Source organism: Porcisia hertigi, chromosome 3 (genome assembly GCF_017918235.1).
Source record: "Porcisia hertigi strain C119 chromosome 3, whole genome shotgun sequence".
In the NCBI taxonomy this organism is placed as follows: Eukaryota; Euglenozoa; class Kinetoplastea; order Trypanosomatida; family Trypanosomatidae; genus Porcisia; species Porcisia hertigi.
The window spans coordinates 173865-193063 of record NC_090562.1 but is presented as its reverse complement, the minus strand read 5'-3'; the positions used below and the strand labels follow the sequence as shown (position 1 = coordinate 193063).

The following is a 19199-nucleotide window of genomic DNA, read 5'->3' as shown; positions in this document are numbered from 1 at the left end:
CCCCCCTCAGACACAGAGCGCCGTTTTTTTTTCTTCTTCACTCCTCCTCCTCCTCCTCCTCCGCTTATCCTCGACGCCCCCTTTCAGTCTTCCATCACCTGTTGAAGGATAACGGTTTCCTGGGCAACGCCGGGGGCGAAGGCGGCCGCCAAGTCCATCGGCGTGCGCAGGGGTCGATTGGACTCCACTGCGTACACAACCTCCCACCGAACTTCGTTGTGCACCGCGGCGAGACGATCGTGCAGCTGTGCAAGATCTACTCGCGCTGCTGCGAGCATCCCCGTTGTCTCCAGTGCACCCTTCGATGAGGCTGCGTCGCCTGATGATGATGATGATCCGTGACGGTGGTGGTCCAACTTCGCTAGTTGTGTCAACGCGTACTCCTGCAGCATCGACGCTTGCAGCAGGTGCACGCCGTCCACCATCGTCAGCTTGCCGAGTTGTTCTTGAACATGTACCGCTGTGGCGACAAGATCTTGAAGGGCGATGCGGACCGCCGACTCGTCCTTCGCTAGTGGCGTGGTTGACACGGGTGCCGCCGCCACCACACAAGTGTCAGCGGTATCATTACTACCGTCAACACTACCTTCAGTGTCTTCGTCCATGCCGTAGTTCCATTGGCGCCGCGTGGGCTTCTTGGCCTTGGTCGTGCCTGCACCGACCATGCGCCCCGCCTCCGAACCGAGGCTTTGGTCGTCGTCTCCGCTCCGGCCTGGGAAGTTCTTCGAGGAGAGGGACATGGCGGCCACCACCCGTGCGAGTGTTTGCCGCAACTGCACATCCTCAACCACGTCCCACGCTCCCTCCGACGCAGTTTTCGATGGGTTGTCGATGGCACCGCTAGCAGGGGCACGTCTGCGGATCAGCCGCCTAATCGAACAACCTGGTCCTACAGCCTCATCGAGAGCGCGGGCCATCGGGCTGTCCGCAAACGCGGTCACCACTTGCATGCGCTTGTCCACCTGAAGGCCGATAGGGCCAAGAGCGCTTTCTTCACCCACGCCACCGCGACGAACGGTTGCGGACAGCCGAAGAAGGGGGAACTGGCGAACACTTAATGTCACGGACTCGGGGGGCAGAGCCGACCTCGACGTCAGACCAGGCGCTAGCTGCTGCTGCTGCTGCTGCTGCTGGGTCGGCTGGGCTGCCGTGTGCAGCGCCAGTCGCAGTTCTGCGTGTGTCCGGACCAGGGTGCGGTTTACACGCTCCACGTAGTAGAGATGGTGAGCGCGCGTAGCGGTTACGGGGGTCGACGTATCCCTGCCCGTTGCCGCTTCTTTTGTGGCAGCAGCACCAGATGGAGGGACCAGGCGCAGCGTGTCGGCAATGCGCGTCCCCTGCGACTTCTTGTAGGCGAAGACATGAAAACCAAAGTTTCGATTCTCCTGTATGGCTGTCAGTCGCCGCGTGCCCTGCTGCAGCCGTAGTCCCCACTTGTCCAGTGTCGCGCTCGTGAGAAGAAGACGATTGACAGCAATCGTGACGACGCTACGCGAGAGCTGCGCCGTTGTCATGGGCCGCACCGGACAGTGCTCGGTCGCAAAGCTAGAGAGAAAACTGGCCGCCACCGCCACCGCTGGTGCATCTTGGGGTGGTGCTCCGACAGACGGAGGCGCATTGGCAGATAGCAGAGCGCCTTCGGGGCTGCTGGGATCAGTGGCCGCAGGCCTCAGTCCCTGCGCGGTGGCCAGGGAGCTGCAGGCTCGGTAGCTCGAAGGCTTGCGCTCTAAGGTGAGTGTAAGGAAGAAGTGTTCGGGTGCTGCTGACGCGTTGGCGTGTGCGCCGCGGTGGTCTCCATCGCAAGGAAGCCCTTGCAGTCCCACGGCGTCTGTCGACGCCAGCTGCGCATCCAGCGAGGCCTGGAGGTCCGCCATCGTACGCGCCGCGTCCGCCTTGTGGCGAACCGGGGTGCTTTGAATGCGTACAAGGCGATACGCGCTGTTCACGTGCGACACAAATGCCGACTCAACATCGCTCAGGAGCTGCTGCAGCTTCTTTGAGACCTCACGATCGTGAGAGTCGCTGCTGCCACTGTTGTTGTTCCTGAGGCGAGGGAAAGCTTCGCCAGGGGCGATAGAGGCAACAGACACACATCCACCGCCCCCCTGCGGCCGCTCTTCACGAGCGTTTGAGTCGTCGGCCATGAACTGAGACAGCAGCTTCGCAAAATTTAACAGCGTCATGTCAGCGCCGTCGAGTTTTAGTCCCCACGAACGATGCGCCTGGAGATCCCGGCGGTGCTTCTTGAGAACGATGGATACGCGGAAAGGCAAATCGTGAATCCACTGCTGTACTTCAGGGCTGACGTTGCCCAAGGCCCTCTGCATCGCCGCCTCTGCCTTGTACTGCGTTGGCACCATCGCAGAGGTTTTCTGAGTGGCGATACACTGCGAGGCAGTCAGGACACAGTCACCGCTCTTCGCATCCGTAATCGCGCGGTCACTCGCACCAGGATTTGCGTGCGTTGAGACGTTGAAGCTGCTGTGCTCAGCAGCAGCAGTAGCAGCAGCAGCAGTAGCAGTAGCGGTACTAGTATTGCCTATCGGTACCTCGAAGGTGAGCCATACTTCGCGTGACTTGGCAGCTTCGGTGAGCAGGGCGGCGGCCACGTCGCGCTGGGTGGCGACGGACTTCGTGTTCACCTGCACCAAGCGCCACTTGCACGCCTTCAGCTCTGATGCCTCCGGTGCCCCACTGGACGGCGGTAGCGCCGCCGCCGATGCAGCGGGCGGCAGCCATACCACTGGAGACTGTTTCAAATGTCCTGGCAGAGCATCCAGCTTCTGTGGGACCGCGTCGATGTCTCCACGAAGTGCCGCGCGCAGAAAATTCAAAATGGGCAGCGCGGATGGCGATGAGCACGGCGCTTTCACTTCCAGTGCGGTGCTCTGGGAGATCCATGAGGAAGGCCACGGACACGTCTCGCCTTCGTCCGGCATGGCCATGGCTGCTGTTGTTGTTGTAGCAGCGTCGCATGCTTTGCTAGTCGCGCTACACCACACCGCGGCCTCTCGCAGGAGTGACACATTCTCGATACCAACGAGATGAAGCGCCTTGGTCAAATGTACACCCCAGCGCTGCTCCTCATGACAGCGTCTCAGTCGCCAGCGCATGCGCACCGCTTGCGCAGGCATTGCTGCTGCTGGCGTGGTCGCCACTGAGGCCTCGTCTGTAGCCACGCCGCGATGGGTGTCTCCCAGCACTCCGGGCGACGGCAAAACCGCATCTCCTTTTAGCGCGACTGCCCCCATGTGTGCTTCGTCCTCTGCCTGGAGGGCTGCCGCGGCTACATCGAGTTGCGCACCACGCCGATGGCGCTTGTATTGGAACTCTGCACACTGTTCTTGTGTGTCGTGGTCGCGGTTGTAGCATGTCGTGCAGTACACCGGCGCCGTCAGCATGCGTGTTTCCGGATCGAGCTCACGCCGCATGCGGTGTACCTTGTGCTGCAAGGAGCTATCTGCGTCTGTCTCTATGCCGGATAGCACGAAGTACTCGCGCAGCATGTTGGACAGCCCTGCAAGGTTGTGCTCCACCACGGCGCGGATGTACACCGAGTAGACGCGATCACCCACGTCGGCGGTGTCCGAGTGCGGGGCTGCTGGGACAAGATCACCGCATAGGTGGCGGTGGGCGTGGCCGAGTACAACGTAGTCGTCTGGTGCGGGGATACTGAAGAAATCTGCGGAGAGCATGCCAGAGGCGAGGCGAGCGCCAAGGGTGGTGCGCTCGAGTACTTCACTCGGTGGGATCAGATGACACGTGCCGGTCAGCGGCAGCGCCGTTGGACTCGAAACGTTTTTACTGCTGCTGCTATTATTACTATTATCTTTGTGAACTGGGTCACTCGACGACAGATTTCGCTGCTGCTGCTGCTGCTGCTGCGCCCCCATGTCCGTCTCGGCGGCTAGCCAGCGGTCATTGGTCAGAAGCCGCGCCGCATCGAAGTGAAGTGCACGCATGGGGGGCTTGTCTTCCATAATGGCGAACTCAAGTTCTACCGGCCGCACTAGCAGGCGGCGGAAGAGCAGCGGTGAGACATCGGCTCTGACGTCGAGCAGCAGCCGCATCTCATCCGTGAAGCCCAGAAGAAGTTGGGGTGCGTGCATTGCTCGCAGCAGGGCTAGCATGTTCGTTCGTGTCATGATTGGGTGTCCGGTGGACTCGTCTGCGAAGAGATGCTCTGGGTAACGGCCGCGAAGGAAGGGGATAAAGACATCTTCCATGGACGCCGCCTGCGCCTCCCCAGACGTCTTCACAACCATCACGTGCTCCGCTTTTACTGTCATGATGCCGCGCCGATGCACGTCATCACGGTACTTTCGTTTGAGGACGACATCGCCGATGCAGACCTCTCGTCCCGATTTGCGGATGCGCTCGCTAGCCATGGTGTTCCACACAAGTCCGCGCAGTGCGTTGATCCAGCGGCGGCGCCACACGTACGGCGTACGGGCCACCGTTGCATGCCAGTCGCCGTTGCACTGCATGAAGGCCTTCAGCGTCTGTCGAACGGTCGAGTCGGTGCTCACATGGTGCGCATGCTGCGCGGTCGCGAGGTTCGGTCGTTTGAGGAAGCGGGTCAGCGGCACTGGCGCCTTGTGGCGCTGCAGCGCATTCAGCAGTGCAGAGCGGAAGAAGCCGTGTAGCACATCCGTAGCGGCACGTGCGAGGGAGGCCTCCCGGTTCGCGCAGAAACATATGGCTCCCACCGTTTGAAGGGCCCGCAGGCGGTGCTCAAGCTGCTGCCGCGTCGACAGGCCGCTGCCGCCCGTGGTGCTGCTTGCACTGCACACCCGCCGCAGCAGTATCTCGGTGTGATACAGAGGCTGCCAGTGTGCGAGTTCACGAAACAGACGCCGCGACGTGGGCGACGACGCCTCGGTGTGAGCCGAGCCGGATGGATTTTCCTGCACTTCGCGAATGTCGCTCACACGCAGCACGAATCCCGGGTGGCGAAGGGTGTTCAGCAGCAGCAGATGTTCACGGCGCACGCGGTTCTCCGCGACGGCGCACAGCACCGTACTGCACGACATCTTGCTGACGGCGGTGTGCGTGTAGAGAGAGCGCAGCGGTATGCCGAAGAGAGCCGACAAGTGTCCGAGGGCGTTCTGCGACGAAGTATTCTCCAAGTATAGATGAAACACAAAGGCGGGTGAGGTGAGGTCGGGCGGAGAGCTGGTCGGGCAGAGGCTCGAGCGGTTGGGGGGGAGCGACTCGGTGAAGGCGACCACCGGCGGCGGCGCGGTTTCAAGGTAGCGAGCCACCTCTGCTAAGGTCAGGCTAGAGCTTCTCTCGCGACTGCTTAAGCCCACTACGGCTGACGGTGGCCTCGACCGCAGCTCAGCCATGACCGAGGCGTTGGCTGCTGCCTTCATCTCGGGCACCGTCGTCTGTTTCTCGGCAGCGATCAATGCGCGGCGTAGCGACGGCACAAGATCAGCCTCGGTCTGCTGGCGCAGATGCAGCAGGAACCGCAGCAGCAGCGCGCAGTCCTGCGACGACAGCGGGTGAAGTTGCACCGTCCCCGAGGTCGGCACAAACCACGGCCGATCCGCGCCGAAGTCCAGGTGAAGAGAAACATCGTCCTCGTGCTCGTCGTCGACCTCACCATGGCTGTCACCAGGCGGCAGTGCATCGCCACCGCTGACATCGTCGCTCATCCCCGCAACAGCGGCAGGTGCGGTGGATCTTGTCGGATATACCTCCCCAGCTTCAGCGTCAAACGCCGCGAAGCTCTCCTCGCTCAAGTCCTCGTCGGGGCTCAACTCCTTGCACGCCTCGTCGGTGTCGTCGCCGGGTGCGGTTGCCGAGTGTGTTGAGGGGCAACTGGCAGCAGTGCTCTTCGTGGATGATGCCATTGCCTGCGTACTGTCGTCTCGCTTCACTGTAAAGTACATGCTGCGGTCCATCTCCCGTACAACAGCGTCACCGTAGTGGACTTCGTGCAGCGCTGAAAGACGCGGCAGCTCCGGCAACAGCCGCTCCGTCATGCCCACGGAGAACTCCGCTTCGGACAGACTCGGCTTGCTGCGGCGCCTGTCAATCTGCTCCAGCTGCAGGTGCGTCGGTCCATCCCTGCCACGCGTGCTCACCTCCTCTTGGTGGAGAGCTTTGAAGTGCAGCGCCGCCCCGGGGTCCACGAGCGTGTCAGATGCCGCGGCGGTAGTGCCTCGAAGGGACAGCAGCGACGAGGGGTAAAGGGGGACGGGCATCTGCCTAGACGGCGGGGGCATAGCGGATGTAGCATGTGTCGTCGTGATGGCGAGGAGACGTTCCACCTCATCCACGTCCCTATCCGCATCCGCTATTCCAACGGTGGACGCGCCAGCGCCAGCGCCAGCAGCAGCAGCAGCAGCAGCAGAGCTTGACGCCGTGGCATCCCTGCCAGCACGAGCGTCATGATTTTCGGTGGTTGCAGGCGCGGGGGGGATATTTCGCTTGCGCCGCCGAGATGTTGTCGCCTTCGTGTTTGCACGCGATTGTCGTGTCACCGAGGTGGAGGGAGAGAAGGCCCACCGAATCGCAGTGGCTGCCACGGTTCCACGATGGAGCACGCCCCGGGATGGCAACATTAGCGCACTAAGCTCGATGCGCTGGGGGGGGTGGGGGGGATGCAGCCGTCGTCGTCTGCAGGGCGATGTGCGTGTGTGGTTCTGTCTGGTTGGAGAAAAAGACGCTCGCGCGCGCGCGTAAGTGTGTGTGTGTGTGTATGGGAGGAGAAGGAGCAGGATTGAAGGTGAGAGATGGTGTGCATATATATCCAAAGGCTGGCCAGCCTCTATGGTTGTGTCTGGGGGACACTCGCGTCAACACTTAGGGGGGGGGAGGCACACATGCGAGCCCCCCCCTTCTTGTTTTATCGCTCCACTTTCTCTTTGCTCGATTCTTCACTGAAGGAAGACCTCAAGCACGAGGAGAAGGTGGGTGGGTGGGGGGGGGGGGGAGAACCGCAAATGCAAGTGTTCTTAGCAGATGATGAGTCGCGCTTCCTTTGAACACAGACATTGACCACCCCTCCTTCCCTTCTCCCCCCTCTCCCCCCCCCCATCGCCATTGCTCAGACCCATACACACACGACTCTTTCGCACTTCTACACCGCAGCATGTGCTCGTGGTTCTGTAAGGCATGATGTCCCCTAGTCTTATGAAAAAAAATATTAAACATACCATCAACAACAACAACAACAACACACACACACACACTCACACGTCTTACTCCCCCGTTTTTTTTCTGCTTTTGCCAGCTCCGTCTTTCACTGCGCGTATTTTCGAGCGGGAGGGAGAAGAGGGAGGGAAGGGGGAGGGGGGGGGAAGAGAGAAGCAAGTGAGCTAGGATGTGTGTACAGGTGACAGCACTTGTGTCTTCTTAATCGATGTCCTCTGCATGCACCGAGGGTGTTTTGGCTGATACTTCTTCAGGAGCATCGCCAGCCGCCTCCGGCTCGTTCTGGGGCTGTGGGCATAGCGGTGCTCCCTCTTCTTCTACTTCTGTTTGCGACGCTGCTGCATCACCGTCCTTGTCCCCGTCCCCGTCAGTGTTGCCAGCGCTCTCTCCACCCCCTTCCCGGTCCACATCCGGTGCTTCCGTCTCCGTCGTCTCCGCCTCGTCGGTTTCTCTCAACAGGTCAGGGAAAAGGAAGGACGTCACAACGGTGCGCTCGCCAAAGAGCTTGCCGGCAATCTGCTGCTGCGCCTCGGCCGCCTCGTCCACTGTCTCGTACTCCACAAAGACTCGACCGTAGCCGCCCCACACGGGGTGGGTCTGCCTTGTCATGTAGCGTCCCAGCTCTGCAGCGAAGTTTTTCTTCGCGTCGCCGTAGGCCGCCATGGCCGCCGCCTTGGCTGTCTCGTCGTCCTCGTCGTAGTCCACGCCGGGTTTCGGGGCCTCGGGCAGTTTTGGTCTGGCCTCGCGGCGTGGCACGAGAAGTCGCTTCACGCGGCCGTACTTCTCCACCTCCTCCTCGATGTCCGCGAGTAGCCTTGAATAGTGGCTGTCGTACACCAGTTCTTCCTCGTCAAAAAGATTCAATAAAACGAGCACCGGTGTGGCGAAGACGGTCAGTTGAGAATTGGCGTACAGAGGGCGAAGGTGGGGATAAAGTGTGGCGAATCGACCGAGCATGTCAGGCAGAGTGAAGGACATGTCCAGCAGCTCACGCATGATCTGCAGTGACGCCGCTTCTGGATCCTCGGCGGCGGCGACGACGAGCGCCGAGCTACCACCAGCCCCCGCGTCTCCCCCCGCCACGCCGCCCGCTCCCCCAGCCTGCGTGCCGGCGGCACCGAGCGCGGAGGTCTCGGGCAGCCGCTCACGCACCTGCTTCATGACGTACTTGCCCGACACAGGGTCGTCGTCGTCGATAGTAACATCGATACCCTCACGCACCAGCAGCGCCTTCAGCCAGTCGTACAGTGGCAACGCCACGACCACGTTGTTGCCCAGCACAGCGCCGTGCAAATCTGCACGAAAGTCCGTGGCGTCCTGCACTTCTGCGAATTCACCATACGCGTAGCCGCCGCGTAGCTCAAACTTGAGCAGCGTGCCGTAGGACTCGAAGGCGGGCTTGATCGCCTCCTCCGACATCGAAGGCGGGAAGCCCACAAGAACAACCTTCGACTCGTCGACCCCCGTCAAGGGATCCGCGTCGCGTGGCCGTCGGATCATCAGCGGGTACGTCTGGCCATCCAGCGAGGAGTTGAAGAGAAACCGGTGGGGGTCGGCTGCACTTTGACTGACCAGCTCGTCGATCATGTCCGCCAGCCGCAGCTCGATGAAGCTGAAGGACTTGACCCTGCCAGGGTTCACGCTGATGCTTCTCACCTCATCAATGTTTGAAAGGTTCGCTGTCGCCGGGATGTGCCTCACTGCCTCCTCCCCCTCTTCCTTGATCAGCCCGACCTTCTCAGCGAGCTCGCGTATTTGGCGCTCCGTCTGGAGTCGGCGAACCTCTGGTAGAAGGAGAAGGAAGTAGTCCTCGAGCTCCTCGCGTGTGGTGCCGAGGGGGAAGCCCGACACGTGCGCACGTCGCTGCTCACGCGCGCGGCGGTCCGCGTCGGGGCCTATCTTTGGCGCTTCTAAGAGAACGAGCGCCCCACCTTGTCCGTTACCGGACTGCGGATGCGGTGAGGCGGTCGAGCCTGCTCCGGCCGCATCGCCCTCGCCGCTGGCCTGGGCGCCGCCACCAACGACAAGGTTCATGAGACTTTTGGGGACAACGGGCACGAACTCATCTACCGACGGCAGCACTCGTGTCGCTGCGGGGACCGAGTTCTGTCCACTGCTCAGCACGTTGTCGCTCCTACCCTCCCCACGCACCCGTGGCGGCGGAGAGGCTGACGGGGACGATGCCGGCTGCTGCTGTTGTTGTTGCAGGAGAAACTGGAGCAGCTGATCGGAGCTCATGCCGCCGCCGCCGTGGCCTCCGTTGGGGCCGAGGCCTTCGATAAAGCCAAACGGCATTGCCCCGGGGGCACCACCGTTCATGAATGGGTGCCCGAGGTTGTTCCCACCAGAAGCACCAGGGAAGCCGTGCTGGGCGTTCATCGGCATCATCATGTCGGGGAAGGGGAAGCCCATGCCGGCCCCACCACCACTTTGATTCATGTAGGGCGGGAACTGCTGCTGCTGCTGCCACGGGGCGCCATAGCCACCATCACCACCCTCGGTGCGCGGACGACGCTGCCGATGAGCTTGAGAGTCGTCCATGCCGATGCCATCGTCACTAGCGTGCTGCCGCTGCCGACGCTGGAAGGGATCGCTGAGGTCGTCATCACCGTCGTCGCGGCGGTAGCGCGCCCTGTTGTAGCGGCCGCCAGCGCCGGTCGTCTCGCTGTCACCGCCGTAGCGGTCGGCGCGTGAGTCACGACGGCCGCGCAAGTCCGCGTCGCCCATGTGCTAAATATTTTTTTTTGGTTTTCGCTTTTCGGACTTTGATCTATTTTGTGTAATGTTTGATCGCAGAATGCTTTCCCCACAAGTAGGCACAGACCCGTGGCGTGTAATGGGGTGGCGGGAGGGAGGGGGGGGGAGGGGAGAGATGGGCAGGCACACACACACACACACACACACACACAGGGACAGAGGGAGAGAGAAAAAGAGTTGAGGGACAGAACTCAAAGAGGTGATGTACACACATACATATACAGTACATACATACATACAGTATATATATATATGTTTATATATATATGTATATGTATATATGCGTATGTGTGTGTGTGTGTGTGTGGGGGACTAAACTTCCAGGTTGAAACAGAGGAAGGGGGGGGTTGGGTGAGTGAGTGGGGGTGGGGGAGTGGTGGTGCGGTCGGACAGACCGACACACCCATCCACCCATTTAGACTTCTGGAAGGCTTCGACGCAAATGGGTGGAGTTGAACCCCCTCTGCCCCCTCCCCCTTCTCACTCCCCCACTTTCCTCCCCACTCTTCACTCTTCTTTATTTTTCTGTAATCATAAAAACAAAATAGATGTTTTTATTTCATAACATTTGAGCACTTTAAAAAAAAAACGGAGAGAGAAACATGTACGTGTTGCGCCGATGCCCTGACCCACCACCACCCTCTGAGGGTGGAATGGTGGTGGTGGTGGTGGTGGGTCAGGGCATCGATGTGTGCGTAGGGTCTTCATGTAATCGCGGCGCTCGCCCCGACGCGCGAGTGGATCGCGTTCATCACCGCATGTGCGCATGCGAGGATCGGAACCTCGCCCCACCGCCTCACTTCTCTCCCCCCTCCCCTCCCCTCCCCTGGGGCTTGGCTTCGCCGCCTGCGAAGTCAAGTGAGAAGGAAAGGTTTTTGTGCATCTCGACAATAATCCCCCTGCCTCCTCCCTCCCCCCTCTCTCCACACACACACACACACACGCTTCTCTCCCCACGTCTTCACTGGAAAGATCCTCCTCATTGCCGTAGTGCCATGTCGGGGTATACGTGCGCGCCGGTGTGGGCGTTGCTAGTTGAGTTGGAGTTCATTCGCGAAGGACTGAAGCAGGTACTGCACCGTGCGGATGGGCACCGCGATGTTGCGTCGCTGCTGGACATGTCGAATGGTGCGCTGGAGAAGGCGACTTGTCAGCCGCGGCGCCTTGACGTCGACAGCGGAGTTCTTCATGCCTGACATTGACTGCTGCTGCTGCTGTTGTTGTTGCTGCGCTTGATAGACATCCTCGGCTGATGCTGGCGCGTGTGTTTGTGTGTCTGTGTCGTTGAGGAGAAGTGCTTCCACTGCAGCCTGGTCAGCGATGCCGACGCCAGCGCTGCGTGTAGGTGCCGGCGCACGCGGGTGGCTCGGCGGCCCACCATTCAGAATCTGTTCGGAACGCAGGACTTGCCGGCATTGGTACAAAAGCCACAACAGAAAGGCGACTAGGATGCCACACGAACGGTGCATACCGGCTGAGCAGTGCACAAGTACGACCTCCGGCATTTCAGCCCACAAACCTGCACGGGGTACCTCCTCATGACCCTTGCAGATGGCTGCTGCCATATGGCCGCACAGGCACGGCGGCGGCACTCCACCCCAGGCGCTGCGGAAGGCGTCGCTGCGCAATTGCGCGTCGATGCGAGCAGCGAGTGCTGGTGGCCATGTCACGGACGGGTGGTGCGGCGGTTTCGGTGGCGCCATCGACCTCACTGCCGGCGTGGGCACGTATCCCGCCGCGCAATCGCCGCCTGCTGCCGCTGCAGGTGATGACCAACATGACCACTCCCCTACTACTACCTGGCCCGGCACGGCGGACGGCATCGGCAGTGGACCACCCTGCATGAAGGAGAAGAGCGATGACTGGAAAAAGACCGAGAGGTTGAAGGTGTCCGTGTCCTCGGCCGGCACCACCCACCGCCACAGCAGCCTTCCACTCAGGGGCAACATCGTCACAGACAGCGTCATGGCGGAGGCGGTGGCGGCCTCGGCTGCGGACTTGGGAGTGGAGGCGGGGTGTGAGCTCTCGGCGTAGGGGTTCGCAGTGCCCGGCATGTACGCGTACGGGTACCACGTCAAGGGCTGCAGGAGCGAGCCCGCAGTGAAGAGGCGGCTGGGCGACATCGCGGCTGTAGTGGTCACAGATGACTCCTGCCACTGCTGAGCTTCCCTCACTGACAGTGCAGGCGCACTCTGGCTGTGGCGCAGCATCGCCGTCGGTGCCGTGACCGCTGCTGCTGCTGCTGCTGCTGTGGCGTTGTTGTTGTTGTTGGTGTCTCTCAGATAGCCGGAGAGAAGGTAGATTCTAAATGCGTCGCTTTCCTCCACCATCAGCGCTGCTGCCTTCTCTTGCTCTGGTGTGAGCGATAGAGTCGTCGTCGACGTCGTCGACGTGCGCAGTTTGAAGTCAGGAGGGTCCGGTACGGCTACGAGGGTACCTGAAGAAGGAGCGGTAGGATTGGCTAGAACCGTCTCCAGTGCCTGCGTCGCTCTTGCAGCGCCAGGGTTAGCCTGACGAAGGAGTGGCAGGGTTGGGTGGGCCAGAAACTTTTCGAGACTAGACAGCAGATTGCGTTGCGGTGACGCTGCAGATGCCGAGAAGGTCGCATGAGGTGCTCCCGATGCCGCGACCACCGGCCCATCGCCGTAGCACTGCACCACACGACTCATCTGCAGTAGCTCCATCAGCAGCGGCTGCCACGCAGCGTCCTTTCCACTGATGTATACTTGCGCCGTGCGAAGCGACTCCACGTCGTCGAGCGGCGTCGCCGGCGGGATCGCGTCTGGCGCACCGAGAAAGCCGCCCGTGGCCGCTCTGACCGCCTCCCTGTATGCCCTGTTCACTCGATCCGCATCCAGGAGACCGGCGAAGACGTCTTGCCGAAAAAGAGGATCGGGCGCTGTGTTGTGCATGCGATCCATCGCTTCAGATTTGGCGACAGCGGCCACCGCCGACGATGAGGAGGTTGCTGAGCGAGGAGGGTTCAGTATGGCCTGTGCCGAGCGCCGTGCGACCTCGCGTTCGTCGCGCATGACACACGCAGTGATCATCTCCCGATAGTCTTCCATGTAGGTACGCACAAATGCCAAGGCGCACCGCTCCAGTTTTGATAGCCCAGCTTCATCCGACCCATGCGATGCTGCCGCTGCTCGGTCACTGGGGTCAGCGTGACGAGGGTACCACCGGTGCAGGCCATGGAGCGGCTGAGACTGCGCTTGCTGCTCCAGCAGGTAGGCTGTCACGGGGCACGTCATATCGTGGGGTGTGGGCGCGTGCACTTCGCGTTGCTGATGCTGTTGCAGTTGCTGTTGCAGGCGCACCTGCGCTATAAAAACGATCAGCACCGCCCGAATAAACTTTTGTAAAAAGAAGATCACATCGACATCCGTGCATGGACGTTCTGCGTGGGCCGAGTCGCAGGTGTTCGACATCACGCTTGCTGCACCCTTCATGGCGTCGCTGCTGTTGCTGCTGCTGCGGGGGCAGGAGTCGTCAGTCGTCTCTTCGCTCTTGTCGTGGCGGCTCTTCTCCATCGCCTGATCGACGTCACGGGGTTCCACTGGTCTCAAACTCGTGTCGACCTTTACTTGCGCGCCTTTCGCAGGCTGGGCATTATCCATTCCGACTCGCTGCTGAGCGCCGTCTCGCTCCATTGCATCAGACTCTCCACCCAAAGAGACCGACAGCAAGAGGGCCATGCTTCCGCTCGCGTCGGCACCCTGGCCAATGGCGTGGTGGTCAGAGTTGAAGACGGGTGGTGGTGGCAGCGGTGCCCATGCCTTCTGCACAGAGGACTTTGGGCACAATAGCTGCGCGGCGTTCTTGCACGGGTGGCCGTCGTTGTACGGCGTCACATCGCCTATTGAGGCGACCGATGCTGGGGTGGGGCTTTGGCCAGTAGGCGGGCACGCAGCTCCCTTCAACACCGCTGCGGACGCTGTGGGGTTATCGTCCCCGCGTCTATGAAAAAGTTCTGCCGCCGCGGAGGTGGCGCCGGCGCGGCGCGCAGCGCTGCTGCGGAACGTGTCGCTTGCGTACGTCGCCCGTGAGCGACGGCGCGACGAGCGTCGCTGTCGACTCAGATGCGGTGCCGAGGGCTGCATTTCCTTGTTGACTTGCATTTTCTTTTGTACAAGCGACTTTGTCGAGACTGCCACCGCTGCGGTCCCGGCCACACAGCCCGCCAGCTCCGTCGTCGACGTTGCATTCCTGTCGTCCGTGTGGTCTACCTTGGTATGCCTCGTCGTAGAGTCCAGAGGTTTTGTCCCAGAACGACTTGTGGGATTTTTGTGCGGCTGCCTGGGTGGCCAAGGTGGCAACGTAGTAGCCCTGTCGAAGTAGTATGCCTCTTCCCACGCATCCATCTCCTCAGCGGCCAGGAGCTCTGGGGGCCACTCGGGCAGTACGACGGGCGGCGGGTGTTGCTGTTGCTCCGTTGCCGTGTTTATACTGATGCAATTGTTCATGGTTGCTGTTGCCGTCATTCTGTTCGCCTTCACCGTTGCTGTCGCTCTGGCGGAGCCGAACACGTTGCTGCTACCGGGAGTGAGGGTGATGTGCTGTGATTGACGGAGTGCCTCTGCCCAGGAGATACCGAGGGAGCAGGCGGACGATCTTGGCGACTCTCCTGCTGCTCCTGCTGCTGGGGTCGTGGTGGTGGTGGTGTTGCTGCCGCCACCGCCCGTGCCGAGAGAGGAGCACAGGCGCATAGATGGATGCCGCGCCGCTGTCGATACACTGTAGAGCGAGGCGTTGCATGAAGAGCTGACACTGTTGGCAACCGTTGATGCGGCAGTACTAAGTGGCTGTTTCGCTTCTCTGCTGACACCGGCCCCGGATACGGCCCCGGATGTCGTGGAGCTGCTCCTGCCCCCATTGGATTCATCACGACCCGTCATGCGCCCTCTCATCAGCTGTTGCTCGTGGCGTGCCGCCTCGTAGCGCGCCAGCAGCTCCAGGCCCCATGGCTGGTAGTACAGGGCAGAGAGCGGCCGTTCTCGCACCCACTGCGGAAGCTCTACGGATACCGCAGACGCACTTGTGCATGGTGGTGGGATCGACTGCTCACGACACGTCCTCGCTGGTGCGTCCGTACACCTTCTCACTTGCGCATCACCCCGCCGCCCACCCACACCAAGTGTTACTCCATAGGGATCAGCACCGCCCTCGCCACGGTGACCACCAACGAGAGAAGAGGACTTTGGTTGTGTCAGCGCGGCCGTCGCTGCCGGTGGTGTAGGTGATGCCATGCCTGACCACGATAGGCTGAGCGATTCTGCCAGGGTTGCGTGGCTGCGTAGTGGGGATGTCACCCAGTCGCCCGAGAGCTGCTGCTCCGTCTGGTCCATGGTCTGCATCAGCGGACATGTGGAGTGAGAAGGACAACGCGATGCCGAAAGCGGTGGTGACGGTCGAGGTTGGTGCGGGTACGGCTGCTCGTGTGCGGCCGAGAAAGGAGAGCCGTCGGTCGCTCGAATGGTGGCACTGCCAGCCCCACTCACCCCAGCTCGTTGTGGCAGAGGCACGAAGGGAGTCGTGTCCGCAGTGAGCTCGGTGTCTGGCAGTGTGGGAGAATGATGCGGTGACCGCTCTGCTTGTTTGTCGCGGCTGGGCCTCATGGAGGGCGAGCTATCGGAGCTTGGAAGAGAGTGCTGCTGCTGCTGCTGCTGCTGTTCCGGCTCTTGTGTTGATACCCCCACACCGGCAGAGGCGCTGTTGCTACTCCTGGGCTGCATGACTGAGAGCGTCTCGGATGTCGTCGTCGTGGTCGATGCGGCGAGGCCTGCGCGATCTGCCGTTGCGTATGTCCCGGGCATGAGTGGGCTGGGGGAGAGAGCGGTGGTGGTGGCGCCGTGTCCTTCCATGGGCCACCCTGATGGACCAGAATGAAGCAAGGCCGTTGCCTTCCGCTGCTGCAGTAGAAGCAGCAACTCCTGCGCCTCCGCGGTTGGTGCGGTGTACAGGCTCGCCGCCTTTGGTCCTTCGGTGATGCTAGGCATGTACACGCGGATCGGACGGTGCCTCCGCGTGTGTTTGGCTTTCCGTCGGCGACGTGCGCTCTTGCCACCCCTGGCAGTCGAATGCGGTGAGGCGTTGCTGACGGAGGTGAAGTCGCCAGCAATGGGGTTCGAGTTGTGCTTCACCCCACTGCAGCTCAGGCCGGTGGTCGGAATTGTCTGTGGTGTCCCGCGTCCGCTCACGGTTCTCGACCACGCACGGCTGAGAGACATGGAGTTGAGGCTTACTGTCGGTGAGGCCGGAGGGGAGCCCGGTGACCAGACACTGCAACGTTCACTGGGGCTTGGGGGGCTTGACGTTCCTTCTTCATCCGCTTCGCCGTCGGGCGCGGTTTCGTGCGCGATAACGTCACTTGTGGGGTGGCCGAGACCACCGTCGCGGCTGTGCAGCAGCCGCAGCAAGAGCGGGGATGGACTTCCAGCTGAAGAAGAGGGGGCGGCGATGGTTGCACGCAGCCGATCGGCGGTTCGCTTCATCATTTTTGTTGTTGACAGCTGCCGTGGCTGTGAGGGCGCCGGGCGCGATGAGTACGGGTGGGCGTGCGACAGTCCGGATGTCACCGCGGTAGTGCGGATGGCGTTCTGCTGCTGCTGCTGCTGCTGCTCTTCCTCCTCCCCCTCGTCGTCCTCGTTGTTGTCTCGGGCGTTGGCGTGGACCGTCGCAGTAGCGTTAGTAGTGGAGAGGGACATGACAGACGGCGTTGGTGAATAAAAGAACGTCCTGTTCGTTGCCGCACGACGGCGGTGGTGCTGGGGCCTGGATTGCTGCTGTTGCTGCAGAAGATGCTGTTCAAGTCGTGTGACGGACAGGGTCGGCGTGTGCTGCTGCTGCTGTTGGTGCTGTTGGTGCTGCTTGTGCTCCTCCAACTCACGCTCAAGCTCTTTCAGTGAGGGTAGGTACTGCGCATGGAAGATGGATGAGGGGTTGAGGGCTGCTGATGCTGATGTCGGTGCGGGTGGCCTGCGGGCATCCGTGTTTGGCGTGGGCATCAGCGCCCCGTCGCTATGACTGTGTGGAAGAGTCTTCCTAGCAATGCGCGCAGATGCCGGGGGCGGGGCTCGAGTACGGGCAAGCGCCGACAGTCGCTGGTGGCGGTGGAGTTCTTGCTCTCGGTCAGACACACCGTCAGCCTGGGTTCTCACCACGGTGCGGATGCGGCTGCCAGCACCGCCAAAGAGGTATTGTGACCAGGTGAGTGGGAGGGTTGAGATCGCGGCTGGCGGCTCGTCCTCCCTGACCTCAGTTGTGAGTGCCGATGACGGCGATGAGGAGGACGAGTTTGGGGGGGCATCATCCACGGCGACAAGGTTGTTGTACGTATCCCCTGCCCCATTTGCAGCACCCACCTCGATCCTCGACGCAGAGATCGGTGCATCGCTGCCCTTATGAGCCTCTGCGGACTGCAGCGTCTTCACCGACGATGCGCCAATGTCCATCATCGTCCCACCATGACTGCTGCCCGTCGAAGCAGGACGTACTGCCAAAGGGCCTCGAGACGCGTCTGCGTTGGCTTCCTCTTCGTCCATAGTGTTGCTACACGGCGGAGTTGGTGATGTGGCGGTAGGGGCCGTCGGTGGCGGCGCCGTGGGGGGGGCTCTGGCTGTGTGTGGTGGCACCTCCGCGAGCGGTTCGGCCTCCGGCAGGTGCAGCGGGCACGATGCATGTGACAGTAGCAGCCGCAGGAGGTCCACATTCCACGTCAGGGATGATAATATGTACTCTACATCAGCCTGAGGCAGAAGCCACACGGACGCTGGTGGCAACGACGCTGACGATATCGGCTGCGCTGCTCCGCAGTTCTGAGCAGGCGTGGGGGCTTCGACAGCAGCGGCACTGTTGTTACCGCTACCGGGGATCTGGGGGGACAAGAGCGGGGGTGCGGCACAGGGGGTGGTGAACGGTTTTGGTGGCGTGGCCGCGTCGAATACTGTGCAGTGCGCGGCGGCAGCGGCCCCACTGGTGGTGGTGCTCTCCTCCAACGGCGTCGACACGCCTATTTGGTGGTCACGTGAGGTGGGGCTATGGGTGCAAGAGAGGATGCACTTGACATCAGGGGAGTGTCCATCCGCACCAGACGACTCTGATGCATCCGTGCATGTCTCGATGAGTACGGGGGTGCCGCACTTCGGGCGTCCCGTTACCTCTGCGTGTCGCTGCAAGCGGGCCAGCACCGTCGATGAGGGGATGTACATGGAAGCAGACGTGTGATTCTCCATTTTGGAAATAAAAAACTTCTTCGCAAGTTTCCCAAGAGTGACTGGTTGGTGCGTGCATGTATTCCTTTTTTTTTTTAGCCGGTCAGGGGGGCTCACCCTCCATACACTCTCGTTCACTTATCACCAGTAGCCCTGGATGGGGATAATTTTAGGTGGTCTCTGGAGGCGACAGTAGTGACGACGGTGGGTGGTGGTGTAAGACGTAGGCATACATCAATTGATGAGGTGTGTGTGTGTGTGTGCGTTGGGGGAGGGGGAGAGCGAGGGCGAATTCTCTCCCGTGCACACCTTTTCGTTTCGCTACCGGGCTGTCCGGTTTGTCCTTCGGGGCTCCCTCTCTTATTTTTTTTTTGTTCACTCTTCTCAGAGAGAGAGTTGTGGTGGTGGTGGTGGGGGGTGAGTGAGTGACTGGGTGGGGTGACTGAGAGCCCTGAGATGAGCACAAATGGTGTGTGTGTGTGTGGGGGGGGGGGCGCCGTGGAACGATTGGGTGGGTGTCTCGCTCTCACTCTCCCCCCTTTCATGGCTTTCATCACCCTTATCGTTATCCCTTTGTGTGCCCCCCCCCGCCTCCCCTCTCCCTCCCTCCACTGCCTCCCCTCCCCCCGAGAGAGAGAGATAGAGAGCGGGGTACAGCCATCTCCGTATCGATTTAATATATCTGTTCCTTTATTCTGTTTTTTTTAACGAATCGCAACAGGAATGCCACGCGCAACGTAGTGGGAAGTCTGTTGCTCTCAAAAGAAAAAAAAAGAAGAGGGGGGGGGGAGGAGGATGGATGGATGGGTGGGGGGTAGAGGGGCGGTGTGTGTGTGTGTGGTACTCTTAAAACACACAGACATGTGCGCACGCAGACCCCCTCCCCTCTCCCTCCCTCCCTCCCTTCCCCCCTCCTCTTCCAACCTCTACACACCCACAGAGACAGACAGACAGAGACGGACGGACATATACGAAAAGACATTAAAGCATATACAACAGCAACAATATCGGGTGATTGGATGGGTGACACAAGAGTTAAGCTCGATGCAGCGGCACCCCCCTTCT

The 19199-nt window shown here is 61.1% G+C and overlaps 3 protein-coding genes across 3 annotated transcripts; all 3 read right to left on the bottom strand.

The window, feature by feature from the left end:
* Positions 1–83: 83 nt before the first annotated feature.
* Positions 84–6572, bottom strand: JKF63_07739 (uncharacterized protein; the record flags this gene model as incomplete). The annotated part of the gene is made up of 3 exons (XM_067903670.1): positions 84–3829; positions 3863–6304; positions 6350–6572. The coding sequence occupies 3 exons, from the start codon at positions 6570–6572 to the stop codon at positions 84–86; spliced, it is 6411 nt and encodes a 2136-aa protein (XP_067759870.1).
* Positions 6573–7365: 793 nt separating this feature from the next.
* JKF63_07738 (uncharacterized protein) lies at positions 7366–9891 on the bottom strand (the record flags this gene model as incomplete). Its single annotated transcript, XM_067903669.1, has 1 exon — positions 7366–9891. One exon carries the CDS (start codon positions 9889–9891, stop codon positions 7366–7368), a length of 2526 nt encoding a protein of 841 aa, XP_067759869.1.
* A 1061-nt stretch (positions 9892–10952) lies between these two features.
* JKF63_07737 (uncharacterized protein) lies at positions 10953–18155 on the bottom strand (the record flags this gene model as incomplete). The annotated part of the gene is made up of 1 exon (XM_067903668.1): positions 10953–18155. The coding sequence occupies one exon, from the start codon at positions 18153–18155 to the stop codon at positions 10953–10955; it is 7203 nt and encodes a 2400-aa protein (XP_067759868.1).
* Positions 18156–19199: the final 1044 nt, after the last annotated feature.